Source organism: Protopterus annectens, chromosome 2.part1, assembly GCF_019279795.1.
Source record: "Protopterus annectens isolate FY-2018-M chromosome 2.part1, PAN1.0, whole genome shotgun sequence".
Taxonomy (NCBI): Eukaryota; Metazoa; Chordata; order Ceratodontiformes; family Protopteridae; genus Protopterus; species Protopterus annectens.
Window position 1 is genome coordinate 1,747,560,251 of NC_056729.1, and position 26,021 is coordinate 1,747,586,271.

At 41.7% G+C, this 26,021-nt stretch overlaps 1 protein-coding gene across 1 annotated transcript in view; it reads left to right on the top strand.

Moving 5' to 3' along the window:
* Positions 1–26,021, top strand: part of LOC122795024 (ribonuclease inhibitor-like) — a 553,493-nt gene that overhangs the window by 181,022 nt on the left and 346,450 nt on the right. Inside the window, exon 7 of the mRNA XM_044063606.1 lies at positions 3,044–3,130. Within this exon, the coding sequence (XP_043919541.1) occupies positions 3,044–3,130 (87 nt within the window). The remainder of the gene's footprint in view (positions 1–3,043; positions 3,131–26,021) is intronic.

Genomic DNA, 26,021 nt, shown 5'->3' on the forward strand with positions numbered 1-26,021 from the left:
AGTTTCTCCTCTATTACAAAGGTTGCCCATTGCATAAATCTACATGGAAGAATTTGCAATCTGTGATCACAAACAAAAAATATCAATGACATTGTTATTATTAAAATATTTGGGCAATGGATATCAGTAGTCTTTACACCTGGCATCTAAAATTCCACATTTGCTTCCTGTTTTACACAATACTAATTAATCTCTTCATTAATGTAATAATAGCGTTGCTCCACTTTGCGTGATCTATCAAAGTTATTAGTAATGAAAAATATATTCCGTAAACATCTGAGTTAGAGTTGGGATTTACTCTGTAATGGTATGCAAAACAATACTGCAAAATGTGCACTTACTAGGAAATAAGAATCACTGTCTTAAATTGTACTGTGCATATGACTTAATAGGTTAAAGTAATCAGCTGCAGATGTGCCATAATCTGATCTACAGTTTGATTTGCACATCTTCCACAAGCATAAAACTCTGAAATAAGTCACTTAAACAACAAGTGTTAATAGGCTACTCTTGTCTAATGAGCCGTACCTTATTATCCAAACATAAAAGAAAACACATGGGGAAATTAAATTATATCACACAGATCAAAACAAAAAAAGAAAAACAGGATATAGCAAATTGTCATAGTATGAGAAGTACATGATTTTTCCGTAAAAGACAATATATTTCTGTAATTTCTGAGCTATACATTATGGCTTTGAATGTAAACCAAAGCAAGAATCAGGTATTCATTGTGGATACAGACGAGTCTTTTATAAGTCAGCCCCAGGGATTCATAAAGAACTCCACTAGAGGCAATAAAAGTTGAGGCCAAAGGGGAAAAATGCAGTTCAGAGGCACAGTAGCAGCAGTGAGGACTCCATTATCAGCTAATTTGTTTATTTCTGTATTGCAAGGTGCTACTGCTAGTGTTAATCAGCCCTTCACTGTGGTAATCTGCTCTGACAGCTGATGCATCACATTGCCACAGGGACTCACTTAGTCATGTTCCCACTCATGTTCAAATACACACACACACACACACACACACACACACACACACACACACACACACACACACACACACACACACAAACATGCCACTGTACCTCTTACCCCTCCTTTAGTGCACAAAATATCCCTTATAGAGCCACTTGTTGTTTGCGTGTCCTCATAAATCACAGATGATTACAATTAGTCGATAATGCCAGACATTAGAGCTTCATTCTTCTTACTCTTCAGAAAGTCCATTGTGATGCTAGATCTGCAGTTCAATTAACTTTTTAAGTTAGTCAGAACAGTACTGAATATTTTTCCTTGGTGTTGTCTATTCCTATAGACCCTCGTCATGAGCAGACACCAACCCTCTCAAATCTCCCTGATTTTGCAGATGGCTCCTGATTTTGCCCCTTCTACCTGCACTGTCCCATTTAGCTCATGGAGCATAACAGTCTGTCTCTAATTTCAGATATTAACATTTCATATCTCTTATTGCTCAGAAAATACATCAGGATGTAAGATCTATGACATCATGAAATCCTCATTTGTCATAAAGGACTAGAGTTCTGCTTAGTTAAGGCCGTGCTTTGTGTAACAAGGGTATAGTGTTCAAATCTTTTTTTCTCCCTTTATTTTTTAATGACTTATGGTAATTGAAATAATGGTCCAGGTGTCTAATGTTAGCACAGAAGACTAAAGCATTGCTTCTGATGCAAAGGGTACAGGATTCAAAGACTTTTAACTTCTTTAGGTATCTGTAGCATATTATATAAAAAATATCCCTGGTGTGTAGTTTCCCAACATGCAGACCACTGTTGTGCTGCAAGGCTGTTAATCTATTCAATTTTAAGTGACTGTAGGGTAATATATAAAGAGTATTCCTAGTGTCTAGTGTCCACCACCCACCCACACATCTTTCAGGCTGCAGGGTTGCTATTCTATAAACTTTTTAAGGGTGCTTTACATTTCCCTGGTGTCTAGTGCCCTCTTCCCAATATTCAGGATTTGCTCATTAGTCCAGAAGATTTCAGAGGTATGACAGGTCTCCACACACATGCACACACAAACACGTGCTCACACACACACACACACACACACACACACACACACACACACACACACACACACACACACATATGTACACATGCTCATGCACACACACACACACACACACACACACACACACACACATACACATGCTCATACACACACTCACATCCACATCTACACCAATATTCCTACCCTTCCTATCCCCTAATAACCTCTTTGTAGTGACCACCAAGGCAGCCTCATGCACCCACACCCACACACACACACACACACACACACACACACACACACACACACACACACACACACACACACACACACACGCACACACATGCACACACAGGCACTCACATACACACATACACATACACACACACACACCTGAGCCCAATCATCCCTCTGCATAGTCACACAAGTATACACACACACACACACACACACACACACACACACACACACACACACACACACACTTACACAGCACTACCTGTTCACTAAACTCCTTGTCAATTAACTCTAAAGTGGACTCACTCTGTCCACTAAACTCCATCAATTAACTCTAAAGTGGACTCACTCATTGACAGTAGTGCTTGAATACAAACGTAACTCTGCTGGCATTGCTAACTTACAGAGCCTGGTGATTCTCTGAGTTGCTTTTGTCTGTAAATGCTTTCTCACAGGCTAATTGGCATAGGCTGCTCCCTGTGAATGCCTCATTAAAAGATAGCTCATCTTAGGATATGGCCCATCACAATGATCCTATAAACCTGCAAAGTCACCATTGTGGGCTTGTCTCTGAATCAGAAAGGGTCACCACCAATAATAACAGCCCTTGTTAGCTTGTTAGGGCTTACTGCTGGCAGCGTCCCTTTGTGAATCTGGCTCAGTATTTGTTACCCTTTCTACAGAAGCACAGCTATAAATTCAGGGTATAATATGGACTTAGAAATAAACTGATGTGTTGTAGTGGAGATCATATAGATGTCTGACTCTTTTTCTTTCCATTTCTGAACAGCTTATCTTCCAACAACATCGGACCTGAAGGAGTGGGACATCTCTCTATAGCCTTGAAGAGCCCACACTGCAATGTACAGAACATATAGTAGGTACATTTGTTTTCTTACCAGAGTTAACAGCCCTGTTAAGACATTATAAATGGTTCAATTGTTATATACGCATGTTAGAGATTCGAGAAGCAATTGCAAGTTTGAAGACTAAACTATTTGGGTAACTCATTGCCAGTTTACATTTCACATTGCTATAGCTGAACATTTCATGGCTTTGAATATGATATCCTCAATTTTACAACTGAGAACTAAATGCCAACCAAGAGGGTTTGAGCTCTGAGGAAAGTCACTGCTACATTTATAATGATAGAGGAGGCACCCCTTTTTTGGATTAGACAGGTTTGGTCTGTAAGCTAATTTGCTGTCCAAGGCATAATGTAAGGGTTAAAAATGAGACAAGAGAGTTTGCTTATGAGGTCCATGTGGGGAATTGTATTAAAAGTTTTAACAAGCTTGTTGTACGCAATATGGACATCCTTACTGTCACAGTTTCTGTGACCTTGTCAATAAAGTGACCAGGGTGAGTAGGTATAACCTGCTGTTAACAAATCTATATTTATTGGTGCTAAGGGTCTGGCAGTTGCATATGTCATTGCTGATTATTTCAGTGAAAAATACATTCCGTAACTTTACAGATAATGCTAGTGAGACTGATTAGTCATGTAGTTACTGGGAAATGTTGCACAGGTGTCCCTTTGGAGAGGACAACTGTGGTTGCTTTCCAAGTTTCAGGTCCGTACCCTGTGGAGAGGCTAAGGTGCATACCCTGTGGAGAGACTAAGGTCCATACCCTGTGGAGAGGCTAAGGTGCATACCCTGTGGAGAGGCTAAGGTGCATACCCTGTGGATCGGCTATGGTGCATACCCTGTAGAGAGGCTAAGGTGCATACCCTGTGGAGAGGCTAAGGCGCATACCCTGTGGATCAGCTACAGTGCATACCCTGTAGAGAGGCTAAGGTGCATACCTTGTGCAGTGGCTAAGGTGCATACCCTATGGAGAGGCTAAGGTGCATACCTTATGGAGAAGCTAAGGTTCATACCCTATGGAAAAGCTAAGGTGCATACCCTGTGGAGAGGCTAAGGTTAAACAGACTTAGGAGACATTAGGCTATGCGGTATTTAACACTTCCAAGCAGATAGCCGGAAATATCATTGAGATGGAACTATTATTTTGAATTATGGAAACAGCAGAAACCACTTGATTAAGGATGAAAATTGATGTTAGAGTGTTGCAATCAGGAATAAATGATGAAAAAAATGAGGTGCTAACGTGTGCAGATTTCTGTGTTTGTTTAAGTCGTCACATCAGAGCTAAGGGACTAGCTGTAATTTCTGGATCAGACTAGGATGTTTAGTGCAGAAATGAGTTTTACCTCTAAGTTTCTTAATGTGGCTGATGGATGCTTTGTAGTTGTTTTTAGTACTATCAGTAATTCAAAGTGACCTTTTAATTTATTTGTCTGAGTGTCTTACTAAGTACATGTAAGTTGTGTTTTAAGTTTTGAGAGGGTTTTTTTTTCAGCGTCACAAGCTTTTCCCTAATGAGCAGATTAAAATGAATGGATGTTCCCATTTTTTTGAGAACCTGAATTTATTGCTGTTCTTTTGGTGGATGAGAATGGTCTTCTATTCCAAAGGGAAAGGAACTATGTGGAGCATGCCGATACAAGGTGGGCATCAAACATGTCTTTATCTGGTAAAATATGTCAGTTGTGCTACTCCAGGATGTCTGTATGTAGTAATACATTGACTTTAGAAGATTGTCCATGGATAGAGAGGCTTGTATTGAGAGTGAAGCTAACAGCTTGGTGATCAAACGTTATCAGGGCATTAGAGATGTGTGGTATAACAAGAGGGGTAGTAATTTGTAAGGGCAAGATCAAGGAGGATAAAGCCCCTGGTGGGGTGGGTAAAATTTGCTTTTGATAACTGGTATTCACAAAGTCAAGAAATCTCAGAGCATATTTATTGAAGTTTGTATAAGTTTACCTGTTAAGAGTAGGGTAATTAAAGTTACTCATAAAAATGGTATTAAGCCTTGTGGGGAAGTTTATTGAGTTTATTCAGGAAATTAGTGTGTTCTGTAGGGATAGAATGAAGGGGAGCCTTAGTTAGCAATGATGTGATTGACATCCTATTGTCGCACAACAAAACTGCCTATCAGTTTTAGTTATGTATTATGTAAAATCTGATTTGAGATGATGTGGGATCAAATAAATATAAATATTCTCCTACAGCTTCCAGTGGTATTGAGAGTATGGTAGGTATGACACCTTGCTGAGGAGGAAGCGCTAGTACTACTCTGAATGAATGGGCCAGTAATTATGCAAAAATATATGGACAATATTGATAGTCCTGCCCTCCATTTGTTTGTTGTACAATCCATAAATAGGCTCATACTAGGCTAATTGCCCTTGTAGACCATTTCAAGCCTAGCCATAGCCAATTATCCCATGTGAAAATCAAACCTTGCACCTTGTGTCTGTAAGGTAAACACCTTAACCATTATGCCATCCTCCCACCCTGGCAGTATATTCTTATGTAAGTAAGGTCATCAGGTGGACAGTTCTAACTGCAATAAGTGATTGGCATCTTAAAGTGAAGTGCTATGCATCTGCCTCAAACTCTTTTTAACTCGACAAGCAACAATATAATGTAGCTGGTGTATTAAACCACGTCCCAAACACACGTGTGCAAGCAGTCCTCCTCATTTACTTACCTCTACTGCATTGGTAAGCAATTTCTAAATGCAATTCAACTCAAAATACTTTATTCCTTTAGCAATGCATTTTTGAGACTAATAGTGTTGCAATTATGATCCAATTTCAAGTAAATGTTTCTGAATAGCACTTTTTTCACATTGTTCACCTGTCTAAGGCTGCTCTCCAGTTCTCATTCATTATGCACTTGCATGATTCATTTCGGAGTGCATATCAAATGAATGAGAAAATCATCAGTGCCGTGGGACATGTGGATGCAAGCAATGTTTTTACATTTCCCTAAAGAGCTAAAGTGGAAAGAGATCTAAGTATTCTAGCCTACAGACCCTCATAATATTGTGCTTTTCAACCAAATACCATCCTGCCATGTCATGCATGTACAAGCTATAGTATGGTGACACTGCTGCATGTCATGATACCTCAGTACCAACTGCTGACTTTCACTATGCACAGCATTAGTGCTGTGTTGTAGCTAATGAGTTACTATTTTTCATTGGACTGTGACCTGTGAAGTGGCCATGGTTTCTGAAGGCATGGGGGTCGCAAGGCTCTCAGGTGGTGCTCTAAAGAATCAAAATTATTTCTGTACTTCATGTAAAAAGACTACATGGAGCACCTGTTGGGAATGTCTTATGATGGACCTCCATATCTGGTGGATGTCTGGCATATCTTGCCTTAGCAGTAACTGCTGCAACATGCATCACCCATTCTGGTGAGACAAGTGACCTCAAGAGGTACCACCTACACCTGTAACACCAGTGGAATTTTCCAAAAGTATAGTTATGTTTGGGTTACTAGTCACACACATCGCCTGCCACAGTGCATATATATCTGAACATGCCTGCACTGTCCATGTAAGCAAAGGCATTGAACCAGCTGCATACTTATTACTGGTGACTATACTTTTGACATACAGAATATATGGCTGATATGGCTTGACCTTACATCATGCCAACTGTTTTCCCTGCCACACACCTAAATATTTTCCATACCATGCTGTATCCACCAATACAACCTTGTCAGTCATACACAGAACATTTTCCCATGGCTGGCATACACTATCCTACATAAGGTCCATTGCAGTGCAACTTATACATGGCATATATAGGACCATGCTATATTTATGACTACACTGTCTTCTGCTAAGTGTGACTAATATTACACTACTTCTCCACCAGATACTGATAACTGCCCTTGTTGATGCCATTATATTGATGATCATTGTTATGTTACGCTGGCATGACAGATGCAAGTTCTGCACAGGTGGCCATGCCCACCAAGCCCTTTCTTGTCCATTTACCTTAGGTCATAGTAACCAGATTATTTAGTCATTTTCCATGAACTATGCTGCCCGCAGCATGCCACCTGTGTTTCCAAATACTCAGAGAAGGTATGAGTAATGTCCATATTCTTAAATGCCCCTTTGGACCAAATTCCTGTAAAGGCACTTTAGCTTCTAGTATTCCTGAGCATATTTAACCTATTACCACTGTATACTTGTCAAAGTTTTGCAGCTCTGTAGCAGTATGTAGGCCTGATAGTGACACAAATATGTAATTATTTTGTGTGTTTCTCTATCTTTATTGTTATCTCTCTTTTTATGTATTTTTGTTGTTTGCTGTTTTATTTTTATTCATATATGTTACTGTATTATGCATTGTCAGCCAAAGGTGGTGGTCCCAATGCCATCATCCTGCCCCACCTTCTTCTACAGAATCTCCATCTGCCTCCAGGATTGCTTCTACACAAGGTGACATGGAATCCACAGTGGCCTACAGTGATGTCGCATCAGAGGGGGGTGTTGTTGCACTCTCCGGGGAGACGGCAAGTGGGACCTAGTACATTACCTTTCAGGAGCTGAACGAGGTAATGATGGTGGTGGTGACCAGGTTTCTTGATATCTGCTCTGATTGCCTGGGGAACATCTATGTGTCACTGGCAGAGTCACACCATGGGCTGGTAGTGCCCAGTATGCCAATATAAACAGGACCAAGCAGAAAAGGAGTCACAGAAGGGACCGATCTCTGACTGGGTGCTACCCTGGGTAACATGAAAAGGAGCCATCATACCATCATATTCCCAGTTACGATATCCCCCTCCTTCTGTTTCACTTTCCTCCATGTTTGCATTGCACTCTTCCCCCACACCAAATTTCTTTCCTCTGTCTATGTGTATCAGTTGTACTCCCCACTTTTATGTCAACACCTCCCGCTAGTCTTTGCCTGTCTTCCATGGATTTCACATCCTCTGCTACTATCCCTGCACATTTTTTGCTTCCTTCAACTTCTCCACACTTGCCTTTCTTTCCCCGTATTTTTAGTATGTCACCCTGTTTTTCTCCTCACTTGTATGAATAACATTTGCAGGGACTTTGCTAGGAGGCCCTTATAATGGCTGCAGCAGTTTTCGTAGTGGTGTGATGTTGTGTGTGTGTGTGTGTGTGTGTGTGTGTGTGTGTGTGTGTGTGTGTGTGTGTGTGTGTGTGTGTGTGTGTGTGTGTGTTGTGTGTGTGTGTGTGTGATGTTGTGTATGTGTCTGATGTTTTGTGTGTGTGTGTGGCAAATCATATGACCACAGTCATGATATGCTTCTCTGTGTGCAGTCGGTGCCATTTGTCCCAGTGGATTCATTAATTATATAATCATTGTCAAGCAAATTGCCTCCTTTTACATTGATAATTTGCTTAAAACCATGTTGTGATTTGTGGCCTGCTAGTAATAGTATGTTAATATGCATGAACCAAGAGCAACTGTCTGTTGAACATCACATTACATTGTTCAGTAATATACACATATAAGGTCATACTGAACAGATTAAGACATATTAGCTAATATGCAGGCATGACCACACTGCCCTGTACTCTAAATGCCTGCAATTTTCAAGACATTCCTGAAAAGATCAGACAATTCTGTAACTTTGCTCATTTCTTACTCTGCTAATATGTCCTGCATCATATGCATGTTCACCTGCAGGACTCTTCTTGTTTTTGCACATCTATGGTGGTTTTGTTGGATGTGATAACTTCTGAAAAAGTGTGTCTCTCTTTATTCCTGCTCACCATAATACTACACTTATGCAATTTCAACAAAGTATTTAACCTCCTCCAGGCCAGGGTAACCAGCTACTTTAGACTGATGAAGGCAGGGTGAAGAAGAAGAGTGAGGCTGGAACCCACAGCTGTCACCCACAAACGATGACTTGATACAGTACTAGAAATGTCAGCCCCTTTATTATTCAGAAAACCATTGTGAACCATTAATCATGAGCATGTCTTTAGGTGTCCATCTAACCCCCAATGCCTGTATATTCACCTATTCTGGCCACTGTTCATGGCCGTAGGCTTCATTGAGGCTTCAAGAATGGCATGCCTCACACCAGTATGTCATCAGTCCCCAGAACATACTTTTGTGTGAGCCCTTCAAATATCTCTGAAGAGGGATGAGCAGGAATAGGTTCATCACCCTTTCCTTCCCTGGCAGCCCATACATGTGCAGGGGCCAGTAATGGATGCCAGGCTGCCTGGATACTAACAAGGACATTATCCCTCTGCACCAACTATGCTGGCTTCGTCTATAAAACTTGTGGATATTGACACATATTTTTGGACTCGGCAAGGGCTGGCAATCAAACAAGCTGTGTGCTGTCAGTCCCTGAAATTCTGAAACATTACATGTTAATGAGGTCAGTCAGTGATATATAGTGCTGAAGTGTAAAACAAAGCAAATGATATGACCTACAGTCTGTAGCATTCTGAAATGCTTACATACATGAGATTATCTCTACGTGGAGAAAAGTGTAACTGTCTAATAAAACAAGGTATGTCCACTGAACTTATGTCACACCAACACATACCTCTCAGCCCTCTTGGCCTCTTAGCATAAGAAATCTGGAGAAATCATACAATAATAGAGAGGCAAAGGCCCAAAAATAGGGGCAGCTTTTAAATATTGCCCTTATAAACTTGAAGAGTTGCTATAAACTTAAAAAGTTGCTAGAATAGCAGGTTTTGTGATAGCATGCCTTTCTTGAAGGATATGAAGTCTGAAACTCAAATATATGTCGATATTTTGTGACTTCACTCCTCAGTGGTTTGCCAGAACACCACAAATGTTATGAGGAACATTCCAAATATATGAGGTAAACATCTAGACATTCTGCAAAAATCTGGACAATTGAGAGGGGTGAATCAATTGTGCTGTATCACTTTTTAGGCCTGTATTCAATATATACATTACTATAATGCTCCTGCAATGTATTTGTTGACACTGAAGACTTACATAGAATACACTACTAACCATATCACTATGATATTTCCTTAATTTGTAATGCTTCCTTTAGAGACCACTGAATGGAAAACACAATTCTTCCAGTGTAATACTTGTTGTGGGGAACTTTTGTGGACACTCATGCGTACTTTCTGTTTATGTCCATTGTACATAGGTAAGTTGTGTTTTAACATAAAAAAGCTGTTTGCTGGCCACACCTGACCATAATAGTATGCTGTATGTTGCCCCTATCCACAAGTAGTTATATATCAATGCAATTGTAAAGAGAAAGAAATCACTATAACTTCAGTTTACAGGGGTTTTTCTTCTTATCTATAAACATATTGCAGCAGTCTCTCTCAATCTCTCCCTCTCTCTCTTTCTCCATGTGTGTGTGTGTGTGTGTGTGTGTGTGTGTGTGTGTGTGTGTGTGTGTGTGTGTGTGTGTGTGTGTGTGTGTGTGTGTGTGTGTGTGTGTGTGTGTGTGTGTGTGTGTAATACAAATATCTATGTCTGTATACTATGTGTAACAAAGGTAATCCAGAAAGCTTGAGTGAGGTCTGGTATCTCACCTGTGACCCAAAAGGTGACAAGACTAAAGAGAAACGCACTACAAAGGATTAGTTCAGATAATGTCTAAGAGACTTTCTCTCTGATGGCCTACCTGTCGGAGCAATAAAGACACCTTGTTGAAGTTTCAAGTAGTTAATTAAGTGCTCTTGTTCTAGCACATTACAATCACCAGATCAGTTATTTAAAGCCAGTTATAGACAATGGCAGGAGGATCTGCAGTTCACTAGTTGGTGAACTTTTACTCCATGAGCACAAAAGCCTATATAATAGGTTCAGAGGTCTCCCCTCCTGCTCGTGCACATTCGTGAGCTCTGTAAAAACAAGCTCTGTGACTTGTTTCCATTGTAAGCTATTTCTCTGGACGCTTATATTTTTTTAAAAAATGGGAGTCACCTAGTGTAGCTCTAAGTGACTACCTCCCCTGCATACAAAAATGTCTTTTTTCATTGGTTAGAAGAGTAGGGACTGGTCACATTAATCATGTATATGAACCTCTTATAGGTTCATAGGTTCATAGGCTGATACTAGGCTATCTGCCGAGGGCATTTACAAGCCTAGCCAGAGTGTGTTTGGCTTTTGCCACCCTTCTTAGATTAGTTGACTGTGCCTCTGTATAGTAGGTCACAGAAGATAGCCCATTAAAGGTTAGTTTACCGTGCCTCTGTCTAGCAGTGACACAGAAGAGATCCCAGGAATAAATTTACGATCTCCCATCCAAACGTCAAGATTCTTCTTGAAGAGGGTCATTGAGGGGCTCTGTCTGACATGGACTGGGATTTTGTTCCAGAATGAGGGGAGCCTCTGGGATATGAATCTGTCCCTCCAGCATGTTCTATTTATTTCTGTGCTGAGGTTTAAGTCACTGGAGTGTGTAGTTCTGGTGGATTTGGATTTCTTGAGGTGGAACATGTCCATTAATTCTGGGTTTGACATGGCTTTATACGTCAGGCACAGATCGCCTCTGAGTAGGCAGTAAGCAACTGAGTAGAGCTGGAGTTTCTTTAGCCTAACTGCGTAGGGCATCTGTTTGAGTCCCTTGATCCTCTTGGTGAGGTACTTTTGGGGTCTTTCTAGTTGTAGCAGGTGTCGGGTAAGGTACATCCCAAATGGGGCATTGTATTAAGTTATGGGCCTGATGAGTGATGAGTAGAGGGGCACAATGACCTCTCTTGATCTAGATGTGAACCCCTTCATGATAAGGTGGGGTATATAGAATGTCTTTCTAACCACTTTGGCAATGTGATTGTCAAAGGAGAGATTGCAATCTACTTGGGTCCCCAAATCCCTAATTACTTCTTCAGATTTAATGGATTACCACCTATGTGGTAATTTGTGGGCACTTTGTTTTTCCCAAAGGGGATGACTATGCACTTTTTGGCATTTAACTTTAGGCCATGGGTCTGGCACCAGTTATCCGTCTCTGTGAGACCTTTTTGGAGGATGCTTGTATCAGCATGTGAGTCGATTATGGCCCCCAGTTTGCAGTCATCTGCAAACTTTGGCAGCCATAGTCCTCCTGTGTTAGCCTGTACCTCAGAGAAATATATACCGAACAAGAGAGCAGTCTCTGTAAACCTTTTTGCCAAACAAGAGAAGATTAGTCTTTCATAATGTATTTCAGAAAATATGAGCCCTGTAAAAGTGGGTGCAGCCTCTCATATTTTGTGTGATACAAGCATTGATAAGGACAGGTCAGACTGGAAAAAGGTCTGTAATAAGTTTCCTTATTTTCTTCAAGGAATATGAGCCCGGAAAGGCAGACACTGCTTCTCATATTACATGTGATGCAAACAGGCTAATAAAATCTGGTGATAGCCTCATAAAAGAAGGCCTGTTCCATTATCAAACTGTAAAGCACTGTATTAGATGGACCAGTTGACACTCAGGTGAAAGTGTTTCCTTAAATATAGTTCTATAGTGGTAGTGCATGATGTGTTGTCATTTTTTGTCCAATAAAATGCAAGCCTTTTTGACTAAGAATGAGGTTCCACAGGCTGCTGAGCTGGTAAAGCTTCATGGGTCATTCAGAAATATTCAATTAAGGAACTAACATGTTAGCTTTGGGATTGGCTTCTTGTTTTTCCATCTCCCAGATTTTCCTCCAATCAGGTCTCTTGTACTTTGCCTCCATTCTCTGTAACTACCTTTAGATAACTGACCTGTTGAATTTAATATATGAGAACAGGAACACTTATCTATTTACCTGCTTAACTGAATAAACTACTTGAACCTTCAACAAGTCATCTTTATTCCTCCGACAGAGACAGCATAAGAGAGAGACAGAAAGAGAGAGACTCCTGGATCTGCTAGCCAAACTAATTTTATCTGGACTAATCTTTTGTACTACATAAGTTCATAGGTTCATAGGTGTGTACTAGGCTAATGGCCCTGGAGCCTTTACAAGCCTAGCCCAAAATAAATTGCCCAGGTACCGTGCCACCCAATGTTAGTTCACAGTGCCCCTATCCAGTAGGGCAACTGGAATGATCCCTGGGGTGAACTTTCTGATGTTCTTCATGTTTCACTGTTGCAGTCATTACATTTGGGTTATCTGCTTGCAGTAGCCCTCAGTCAGCCTCCTGATTAACAAAGTCTCGGGTCCTGCGTCGGTTGCTGTCCCTTCTTCCAGCGGGACTTTGTAACATGCGCAATTCTTAATCATTGTACATAGGTAAGTTGTGTTTTAACATAAAAAAGCTGTTTGCTGGCCACACCTGACCATAATAGTATGCTGTATGTTGCCCCTATCCACAAGTAGTTATATATCAATGCAATTGTAAAGAGAAAGAAATCACTATAACTTCAGTTTACAGGGGTTTTTCTTCTTATCTATAAACATATTGCAGCAGTCTCTCAATCTCTCCCTCTCTCTCTTTCTCCATGTGTGTGTGTGTGTGTGTGTGTGTGTGTGTGTGTGTGTGTGTGTGTGTGTGTGTATGTGTGTGTGTGTGTGTGTGTGTGTGTGTGTGTGTGTGTGTGTGTGTGTGTGTAATACAAATATCTATGTCTGTATACTATGTGTAACAAAGGTAATCCAGAAAGCTTGAGTGAGGTCTGGTATCTCACCTGTGACCCAAAAGGTGACAAGACTAAAGAGAAACGCACTACAAAGGATTAGTTCAGATAATGTCTAAGAGACTTTCTCTCTGATGGCCTACCTGTCGGAGCAATAAAGACACCTTGTTGAAGTTTCAAGTAGTTAATTAAGTGCTCTTGTTCTAGCACATTACAATCACCAGATCAATTATTTAAAGCCAGTTATAGACAATGGCAGGAGGATCTGCAGTTCACTAGTTGGTGAACTTTTACTCCATGAGCACAAAAAGCCTATATAATAGGTTCAGAGGTCTCCCCTCCTGCTCGTGCACATTCGTGAGCTCTGTAAAAACAAGCTCTGTGACTTGTTTCCATTGTAAGCTATTTCTCTGGACGCTTGTATTTTTTTAAAAAATGGGAGTCACCTAGTGTAGCTCTAAGTGACTACCTCCCCTGCATACAAAAATGTCTTTTTTCATTGGTTAGAAGAGTAGGGACTGGTCACATTAATCATGTATATGAACCTCTTATAGGTTCATAGGTTCATAGGCTGATACTAGGCTATCTGCCGAGAGCATTTACAAGCCTAGCCAGAGTGTGTTTGGCTTTCGCCACCCTTCTTAGATTAGTTGACTGTGCCTCTGTATAGTAGGTCACAGAAGATAGCCCATTTAAGGTTAGTTTACCGTGCCTCTGTCTAGCAGTGACACAGAAGAGATCCCAGGAATAAATTTACGATCTCCCATCCAAACGTCAAGATTCTTCTTGAAGAGGGTCATTGAGGGGCTCTGTCTGACATGGATTGGGATTTTGTTCCAGAGTGAGGGGAGCCTCTGGGATATGAATCTGTCCCTCCAGCATGTTCTATTTATTTCTGTGCTGAGGTTTAAGTCACTGGAGTGTGTAGTTCTGGTGGATTTGGATTTCTTGAGGTGGAACATGTTCATTAATTCTGGGTTGGACATGGCTTTATACGTCAGGCACAGATATTACAGGGTTCCTGATTCACACAAGTTCCTTTTAAAAATCCTATTGAGGATCCAGAGACTATTTCACAGGGACCCAAGGGCATTAAGGCTTCTACTGCTAAAAATTCTACTCCTTCTGATAGAGACTCCAGGGCACTGGATAGATGGGGTATGAAAGTTTACACTTCTGCAACCTTGGCCATTAAGGCTTTAAACTTCCAGTTCCATATGTTAAAGTATCAACAACATGTTACTGGATTGCTTAAACAGAAAATGATGTTAATTCCTGACTGTGCTGAAAATAAAGAATTACAGGATTTAATGCATTCTGCTGAACAGGTTGGAAAACATACTTTGCAATGTGGATATGATTCATTAGAGGCCTCTTGCAGGGCTGCTGTTACTGGGTCTGTTCTTAGAAGGCATAGTTTCATAGTTTCATAGTTTAGTACTAGGCTATCTGCCCTGAGGCATTTGCAAGCCTAGCCCTAGAGATGTGGCTTTCGCCACCCCATGTAGTGGTACTAAGGTGTATAGAATAAATTTAGAGTACTTTGCCTTTGTCTAGTAGTGACACATTGAAGACCCCCTTACTTATTAAAATTAGTTTACTGTGCCTCAGTTAAGTAGCGATACAGGGGTGACCCCCGGGGTAAACCTATGATCTCCCATCCACTCGTCAAGATTTCTCTTGAAGAGAGACAGTGAGGGGCTCTGCCTAACATGGACTGGGATTTTGTTCCAGAGTATGGGAAGCCCCTGAGTTATGAATCTGTCTCTCCAGCATGTTCTAGTCATGATTGTACTGAGGTTTAAATCTTTGGCTCTCGTGGTTCTTATGGATTTTGATTTTTTGAGGTGGAGCATGTCCATCAATTCCTGGTTGGACGTGGCCTTGTATGTCAGGCACAGATCACCTCTGAGCAGGCGGTATGCTACTGAATAGAGCTGGAGTTTCTTTAGCCTGGCAGCATATGACATATGTTGGAAACCCTTGATCCTCTTGGTGAGGTACTTCTGGGGTCTCTCCAGCTGTTGTAAGTGCCGGGTGAGGTACAGACCAAATGGGGCATTGTACTCAATCATGGGCCTGATAAGGGAGGAGTACAGGGGCACGATGACCTCCTTTGATCTGGATGTGAACCCCTTCATGATAAGGTGGGCAAAGTAGAAAGTCTTTCTAACCACTTTGGCAACGTGGGTGTCAAATGAGAGGTCACTATCAACTTGGGTCCCCAGGTCTCTGATTACTTTTTCGGTACTTAGTGGGTTACTGTCTATGTGATCATTTGTGGGTATTTTGTTTTTCCCAAAGGGGATGACTATACATTTCTTGGCATTCAGTTTAAGGCCATGATTCCGGCTCCAATTGTCCATTTCGGTGAGGCCTTTCTGTAGGATGTATGTGTCAGCTGGTGTATCGACTATGGCGCCTAGTTTGCAGTCATCTGCGAACTTTGTCAGCCACAACCCTCCCATGTTTGCTTTCACAACTGAGAAGTAAATGCCAACAAGTGGGGTCCCAGGACAGAGCCCTGTGGGACACCACTTGTGACTGGCTTTGAGTCTGACATGGCTCCCGCAATCTTGACTTTATGGGTTCTGTTCTTTAGCCAGTTTGTAACCCATCTTGTGACATATGGATTTACTTTTAAGCTGTTTAGCTTTTCTATGATCCCCGAGTGGGGTATTGTGTTGAAGGCTTTAGCCAAGTCCAGGTAGGCTGTATGGACTGCCTTGCCCTCATCAATGGCTCTAGTGACTGTTTCGAAAAAGTCAACCAGGTTCAAAAGGCAGGATCTGCCTTTTACAAAGCCGAACTGGGTGGGATCAAGTGTCTGTAGGTCCCCAATGTCATTGTTTATGAGTTCCATAATAATTCTTTCCATAGCTTTGCAAACCAGGCTGGTCAAGCTTATGGGGCGGTAGTTCCCAGGGTCTGTAGTGGAGCCTCCCTTGTGGAGTGGTACCACTGTTGCTGTATGCCAGTGTTCAGGTACATATCCTGTAGTAAGGCTAAGGTTAAATAACATTTTTATATGCGGGTTTAGCTCCTCTTGGAGTTCACGTATCACGCAGCCAGGGATACCATCAGGTCCCATAGATGCTGTGTTTTTTGCTTTGTTGAGGGCGGTTCTCACCTGGACATCAGAGATGACAGGGAGGTTACATTCAGCTGGGATGAGTATTTCTTCTTTTGGAGGTGATGGAGGGGAGAAATTTGCACTGAACCTGTCTGCCAGAATGTTGGCAATATCTGTGGGTTCGGTAAATTTTTTGTCGTTGTGTACTAACTCTGAGCATATCTGAGTGTTTCTGCCCAGGTTTCTAACGTAGCTGAAGAATGCCTTGTGGTTATCTTTAGTGTCCTTGGCGATTTTTCTCTCAAAGTTGGCCTTGGATATTTTTATGAGAGAATGTAGCTTTCTACTAGTGCTGATCAGAGATGCCTTCCCTTTATGGGATTTTGTTCTGTCTTGCAGTAGCTTCCTTCTTTTGTTATACAATTTGTTTAAGGCTGGGGTCCACCAGACAGGATGCCTTCCTTTGGTGGAGAGGGTCTTGGTTTTATTTGGGATTGCACGATCCATGCATTCTTGGAGATGTCCGTAGAAAGCATTTGTGTAGGATTCAGCATTGTGGGATGTGGATTCCATTGGCCCTGAGGGCTTAAATGATACCATCTCAGTCTTGAGAAGTGTAAAGGCGGCTTTTGAGAAGTTTCTCACTGTAGTCTTTTGTGCTGGGGGTGGAGGTGGTAAATGTATATCCAGGGTGATTAGTTTGTGGTCAGATCTCACCAGTGAGGGCAATACTTCGTGTGGAGAATTTTGTCCCCATGTTTGTGATGATCAGGTCTAGTATATTATCCCCCCTTGTGGGAGAGGTGACTAGTTGTTCCATTGCATTTGAGTTTATGAATTCCAGGAACCTTTGGGCTAGGGTGTTAGGGCTAGAATAGTGCACCCAGTCTATGTTAGGGTAGTTGAAGTCTCCCAATATGATGGTATTTGGTGAGACATTCATATCTTCCAATGTCTTCATGAAGGCTGAGTGGGGTTCTTGAGATTGGGAGGGTGGTCTGTAACATGCAACCAGTTGTATAGCAGTTTTGCCTATGGTTAGCTGCACCTGGATGGTCTCCGATGCTTCATGAGTTGCCACTAACCTGGAGGTGTGGGTGTCCTTGATGAATATGGACACTCCCCCTCCCTTTGTGGTTCGGCCCGTGTTTTGGGTCCGAACAGCATGATACGAGGTAAAGCCTGGTAGTGCTGGGGTGCTCTCAGGAGCCTTGAACCAGGTCTCAGTTACAGCGCAGACATCGATGTTCTCCATACTGAGGAGTGCTTCGAGAGCCTGCATCTTGAGATTTAGACTTCTGGCGTTGAGCAGCATTACCCTTAATTTTATTCCATTTTTGTTTTCTAAGGAGGTGGGTTTGTCTTTTGAGCCTTGCCTAAAAAAGGCACTATGGGGGTGGCAAGAGCCTAAGCCAATATCCAGAAGCCCAGTGGTGACAGGTGCAAGCCGTCCCTTGCGAAGCAGTGTGGCTTGTCCAGCATGTCATCCCAAGCAGACAGACATTGGATCCCCCTAGAATGACACCAGTAATTGAGCCAACTATTAAAGCTGATCATCTTGTCTTTGTATTGTGGCATCATTCTTGGTGAGGGCAGGATGCTGCTCAGGGTCAGGGTCATACCAGCCTGGGCTACATAATCAGAGAGCTCCTCAATGTCTCTTTTCATGTAGTCCAAGGAGGTACGTCTCAGGTCATTCATGCCGGCATGGACAATGACGGAGTCATATTTGTATGTGCTTTTGAGTGACCTGAGTGCATGTGTTATATGGCAGATCCTAGCCCCCAATAGGCAGCTTACCATTACTCTCTCCTTGCCCAGCCTGGTAAGTGGGACGTCAGTGTGTCTGACTATAGAGTCACCTATCACTAGTGTATCAGGCATAGTGTTTGGCCTTAAGGGGTGTGATTTATTGACACACCGATTTATTGAAGTATGTGTTGCATGTGTTATGTTTTGAGGTGGCGGATTTTTGGGTGTCTGCTTTGGGAGCCTCTGTTGTTTTGGTAAGTTTTTTAATGGAGTCTCCGAGTATGTTTTTGTGTTATTATGTGTTTGATTTGCAGTTGGGGTAGGTCTATGTGTGACTGGGTTTGTTGTGTGTGTGGTTACCTTCTCCTCTTGTCTGGTCTTGCCAGTCCTGAGTTGAGAGAGTTCAGCCTCCAGTTTGGCTATATAGTTGCATCTCTCACATGTATTTGTGTTTGTTGGGAGGAGGAGAGGGTTGTCTGTGTACATGAGACAATTATAGCATTGTCTCAAGATTCCTAGATTTACCAACTGAGCAGGAGAAGATGCTAGCAATCTACCACTCGACATGCTAGAATATTATAAGAGAGTGCTGTGCCTTTAAGGGAAGTGGTTGGGGTGGTAGGTGGATGTAGTGCTACTTGAGTTTGAGAGTGCTTGCTTAGAAGAGTAGCTTAGAGAACAAGTGTTATGCTTATAATATAATGAGTAGACTGTTTTTTCTAAGAGTAGTAGCATGCTTGGCTTATGGAGCAATCTTTGCCTGATCATGTTAAAGCTAAACTGTTGGATGCTCCCTTAAATCAGGACCTCCTGTTTGCCAACAAAGCTGAGGAAGTTCTTAAAAAGATGGAAGATAAAGCTAAATCTATGCAAACTGTTAAAAGATTTCTTACAAAAGTTCAGCCTCCAAGATTTAGTAGGCATTGGCCATCTAAGAATTGGTCCTTTCCAGCCCCTTCCAGGTCTTCTCAATCCAAACCAAGACACAGCAGAAACCCCAGGTTTCAGTCCCAGGGGATGCACAAGACTAAGCAGTGGGGGGTTTCCGCATCCAAATCTGGGAGTAGTAAGACTCCCCCCTATGGAAAACTGTCTCAATGACTTCCTTTTAAAACTTCCAAGGACTTCCCAACTGAATGCTCCTTTAGGCGGAAAGACTGGTCTTCCGGCCAAAAACTGGAAACTCATTACCCAGGACAAATGGGTTTTAAATATAGTGTCCCAAGGATACAGATTTCACTTCTACATGTTACCAACACCAAGTGGGTGGCCAGATCTACCCCCAGATCAGTGAGCAGAGGCCCAAAATCAAGTATTCTCCCTCTTAAGCATGGCGGCTATTCAGTTGGTATCAGAAGAGGAAAAGGGACAAGGTTTCTATTAAGAAGCATACCTGCACATCCCTATCAGGGAGTCTTGCAGAAGATACCTATGCTTCAAAGCAGGCTACATGCACTATCAGTTCTCTGCACTGCCTTTTGGCTTATCTACTGTGCCCAAGGTATTCACAAAGTTCCTAGCTCCAGTCATTGCATTTTGCAGGCAAAGAAATATTCAAATATACCCATACCTGGACAATTGTCTAATTCAAGCAGAAAGCCAGGACATACTTTTGAATCATCTGGCCTTTGTTCAAAGGTTGCTGACTTGTCTGGGGTATACTATAAATGAAAAGAAATCACACCTGGTACCCTGTCAACAAATTACATTCCTAGGAGCAAGCTTGAATACAACTTCCTAAATGGCTTTTCTCATGGCAGAGAAACGGATTCATTTGACAACCTATTTCAAACAGGTGGCCACAAAAACACAGCTATCTGCAAGGCAAATACTGCAAGCCTTGGGGTTCATGGCCTCCTGCATTCTTCTAATTCCATATGCAAGGCTGCATATGAGAAAACTACAATGGTATCTCAAAAGCCTATGGTGTCAACATTCTCAGGATCTAGAAGCAATGATTCCTATCATACCTTGTCTACGCCTAGAGTTCCTTTGGTGGGCAGAGGCCTGCCACCAAAACAAGGGACTACCATTCACTCAGCCCCCTGCTGCCCAAACCTTATCAACAGGCACATGAGACTATGCATGGGGGGCTCACCTGGCAGGGAAGTGCATTCAGGGCAAATGGAACCCAAGTCAAATGCCCTTGCACATAAATCAAAAGGAAACGTTAGCTGTACAGAATGCTCTGACAGCCTTCAAGGATCACGTTCTTCCAGGACAACTAATGGTAAAGATGGACAACACCACTGTCATGTGGTACATAAACAAGCAGGGGGGTGCACATTCTTACCCTCTCTGCAGACTAGCCATGGCATTGTGGAACACAGCCTTGAGCTACCAAATGAATCTACAAGCTCAATTCCTGCCAGGAAAACTAAATACACTGGCAGACGGACTAAGCAGAAACCTCATGGACCCACACGAATGGAAACTGGAACCAAGGATGTTCAACATGTTGACAAGCAAATGGGGGAGCCCAGATATAGACCTGTTTGCCTCTCCCCAAAATCATCAATTGGACAAATTTTGCACAAGGATTCCCCACAAGCTAGCTTGGAAAGTGGATGCTGTGTCCTTCAGCTGGAAAAACCTATCAGTTTATGCCTTTCCTCCTCTGCCTCTGCTCTCCAAAGTACTACTAAAGATCAAACAGGACAAGCCAGGGATGATTTTAATTGCACCGGACTGGCCACACTAACACTGGTACCCCCTCTTGTGTAGTGTGTCACGCTTGGCTCCATGGCACCTGCCTCAGACTCCTTCCCTGTTGTCTCAGCAGGAGAACCAGATTCTGCACCCTCAGCTGCAAACCCTGAACCTAACATCCTGGCTAATTATCTAATCTCTCCTTTACCATCCCTCAGTAAATCAGTGATGGATATCATTTTAGAGACAAGGAGGCCTAGTACTAGAAAATCGTATGCTGCAAAATGGAAAAGATTCTGTGCCTGGAACCAATCTCAAGGGATGAGCACAGCAGCTCCCAATTTACCTCAGATTCTACAATACTTGTACTTGTACTCTACTTGTAATTATGTACTGTGACTTTAACTGTAGTGGAGCTTTTCTCCCCAGGTCTCTACTGAAAATGGACATGTGTCCATCTAGACTAGCCCGGTCAACAAATGTAAAATAAATAAATAAATACTTGACTGAGATGTTTCATAAGGGCTTGTCCTTTTCCTCCATCAAAATTCATGCCTCAGCCATTTCAGCTCATTATAGCACAGAGCCTCCCCTCTTCTCTCACCCACTGCTCAAGCAGTTCCTCAGAGGGGCCAACAATTTAAGGCCACCCAGGAGAGCTCCAACTCCAGCCTGGGACCTTAACTTTGTCTTGGAGAAACTCACTCTTCCTCCTTTCGAGGCAGCTGCTACTGCAGATTTAAAATTCCTTTCTTGGAAAACAGCTTTCCATTTAGCAATCACTTCAGCAAGAAGGGTATCTGAATTACAGGCTCTTATGGCAGTGGAGCCTTTCATCATCTTTCATGCGGACAGGATGTCCCTCAGAACTAATCCCTTCTTCATGCCCAAGGTGGTATCCAGTGTGGCTCTTAATCAGTCCATTCATTTGCCTACCTTCTTTCCTAACCCACAGAACAAAGGGGAACGGATACTGCACTCCTTAGATGTGCACAGACAACTTAGATTCTACTTGGACAGGACTAAACCTCAAAGGAAATCTGAACAGCTGCTGGTGGCATTTGCTGCAGGAACAGAGGGGAAAGCTATTTCAAAGCAAACCATTTCAAAATGGATAGGCCACTGCATTCATTTCTGGTATAAACACCATGGAAAACCTATCCCACAGGACATCAGACCTCATTCAACCAGGGCTGCATCTACCTCTACAGCCTTTTTCAGAGGCGTCCCTACCAGGGACATCATAGAAGCTGCTACTTGGAGTTCTGTACATACTTTCACCAAGAATTATCATTTGCCAATTTTCTCTAAATCCAGAGCTAGCTTTGCCACTGCAGTCTTGCAGGTCCTTATAGCTGGTCCTAATTCTATTTAAATTCCTCCTCCCAACCTTAGCTTTGGAAATCTACCCAAATGTAATGACTGCAACAGTGAAACACGACGAATATAGTGCAGTTGTGTACACTTACCATAAATGTAGATGTTCGAGTGTATTCACTGTTGCAGTCCTGGTTACCCTCCCTCCAGCCCCCTTTCTTCCTTTGGCTATACCTCTACTCTCCCTTACTATGCTCAAAAGCTTTTTGGTGTATTTGCTTTATTGTTGGAGGTATATCCTTGTATTTATAGATTCATAGGTTCATAGATTAGTACTAAGCTAACTGCCCTTGCGAGCCATTTTAAGCCTAGCCAATTATCCCTTTTGAGACTCAAACCCTGCATCTTGTGCCTGTAAGGCAAACACCTTAACCATTAGGCCATCCTCCCAACCAAGATTTAATTGCTTCCCATTAGGGGGCACCGGATATCTGGGGCAAGAAAAACTGATGCAATGGTGTTGGCTGTATGTTTTATACCCCTGACGACCTGACATCATGGAAGAAAAGACAGCAACTGACGCAGGACCCAAGACTTTGTTAATCAGGCCGGCTGAGGGCTACTGCAAGCAGATAACCCAAATGTAATGACTGCAATAGTGAATACACTCGAACATCTACATTTATGGTAAGTGTACACAACTGTGCTTTACTCATTCACTCATCAAAATTTCTTTTGAAGAGGGCCAGCAAGTTGCTCTGCTTGACATGAAGGGGGAAGCTTATTCCAGGGTATGGGCAGTCTTTGGGAGATGAACCTGTCCCTCCAGCATGTTCTGTTAATTGTGGTAATGAGGTTGTGATCTCTAGAGCATGTGGTGTGGGGGGATTGGGATTTCTTTAGGTGTAGCATTTCAAGTAGGGCTGTGTCAGACATGGCTTTGTAAGTCAAGCAGAGATCACCTCTAAGTAGATGATAAGAGACTGAGAACAGCTGACATTTCTTGAGTCTGTCCATGTAGGACATGTGTTTAAGGCCTAGGATCCTTTTTGTGAGGTACTTTTGTAGCATCTCCAGCTGTTGTAGGTGTCTGATCAGGTACATACCAAATGGGGCGTTATATTCAATGAGTGGTCTAATGAGGGATGAGTAGAGAGGGATGATGACCTCTTTCTTCCTGGATGTGAAACCTTTGGTTATAAGATGTGCCACATAGAAGGACTTTCTGACCATAGTAGCAATGTGGTGGTCAAAGGTGAGGGGCTGTTGACCTGGGTGCCCAAATCTCTTATGGCCTCTTCAGTGTTCGTGGGCTCCCATCAAAGTGGTAATTCATGGGAAATTAGTTTTTTCCAAAGGGGATGATAATACATTTTTTGGCATTAAGCTTCAGGCCATGGTTCTGACACCAGTCGTTGGTCTCAGAAAAGCCCTTTTGTAGGATGTCTGCATCACTTGGGGAGATGATAATGACTCCTAGCTTGCAGTCATTAGTGAACCTGGTCAGCCAGAGTCCTTCTGTGTTGGCCTGGACTTCCAAGAAGTAGATGCTAAACAGGAGAGGGCCTAGGACTGAGCCCTGTGGGACTCCACTTGTGACTAGTCAACAGTCTGACTTGGAATCTGCAGCTTTCACTCTGTGGGTCCTGTCTGTGAGCCAGTTTGCAACCCACAATACAGGTACTGTTCAGTTTAAAGATATTCTTGATTTTAAACTTGATTTTAAACAGATGCCTATACCTCAACACAATAATTATAGTGGTAGCTACACCACTTTAATTTTGGATTTGGATAATATGTTTTTCAAGTTTAAAGTATTGGAAATGGACAACATGTATCTTAAACATTGTTTGCAATTGAACATTATTCCTAAAGGTCTATGGGTGTGTAAAAACCCCAACAATGTTGTGGAGAACTCAGATTTTCATAAGGACCTTATTTGTGCATTTGATAAATGTGGGTTTGAAATTATGAAGGCTATAATTAGAGACAATGAGTTGGAAATGGATAAAATGTTTTCTCAGATTGAAATTATTAATAATAATATTGTCACTGATTTAATGTTTGGCATTGAGTGTGAAAGAGTTAAATATCATGAAATGTTGAAAGATGTCGAAGTAAAATGTACTAGGATTTATGAGAGAACATTTAGAAAGGTGGAAAGGGACGTAAAGAAGTACAAAAATAATACAGAATACCCTAAACCAAAGAATACATGGGGTAATTTTCACAACAAACCACATGAGTATAGAGGTGAAAGAGACATGGGGTATGACAAATTACCAGCTGAAACTCAGTTTAATAGTTATGATATACATGACCCTTTAGAGTTTCCCTCCCCAAGGAGATCAGAGAGACTCAAGAACAAGGACCCAGTAGACTACAGGTTTGGTTATCAGAACCAGAGGGGTCGAAAGGCACTATGGAGGTAATTCCTTCAGATGAAATAGTGATTAATAAATGTATGTTTAGTTACAATGGTTTTCACATTTTTAATTATACCCTTACTTCAATTACTAAGGGTCATTTCAACTTATTTACTAAAGGTTTTACTTAAGGCTAACATAGTGAATTTATCAGTGGATTTTAAACTTTTTATTAGGCAAAAAAATTTAGAGGTATTTTTTAATGGTAATATAAGAAAAAATGCCACTGTTTTAACAAAGAAGAGTACGTTTAATCCGCCCCTTCACCCCCAGCTTAGGAATTTTGAGGTTTTGGTTGAAAAGGAGCTAAGAGATAAACTTAAGTACAACAAGGTTAGTCCAAACCTTTCTACGGAAGAAATGCACACACTCAGTTTATGTAGAGAAAATAAAAATCTTAGAATCATGAAGCCTGATAAGGGGGGTGGGGTGGTTTTTATGGATCATGTTAATTATGAGGCAAAAATGTTGATTTGTTAAATGACCAATATACCTATGAGAGAGTGTCTATGAATGAAATTCATATTGCTTATAAAAAACGTTCCCTCTGTTTGAATGATTTAGTTTTAGAGGGGCTTATTGACCTGGAAACATATAATTATTTACATGTTTAACAACCCAAAGTGCCTTGTATTTTTGGTATACCAAAGGGCCACAAAAATCCTGATGACCCTCCTCTCAGACCTATTGTATTTGCGGAGGGTTCTATTACTGCTCCACTGACAAAATATGTAGATGTACATCTCAAGAACGTGGTGATGGACCATCCTAATGTGTTAAAGGATTCTAGGGATTTTTTAAGGCATATTAATAATTTTAATCAGGTTGACACCTCTAGCTTTATCACTTTGGATGTTGTGGACCTTTTTACAAGTATTCCTCACGAGATAGGTTTAGTTTGGTTTGAAGACTTTTTGGGAAGCAAGAATAATATTTCTTTTAAGGTATTTCGTACATGCCTTGTTTTAATGGAATTGATTTTAAACAATAATTTTATATTCTTCCAAGGGGAATATTTCAGACAATCTAAAGGCGTAGCTATGGGTGCCCATTGTGCAATTACATATGCCAACATAATTTTATTGTATTGGGAAGAAAAATTTGTTCACAATTCTAATTTTAAACAATACTGGAAC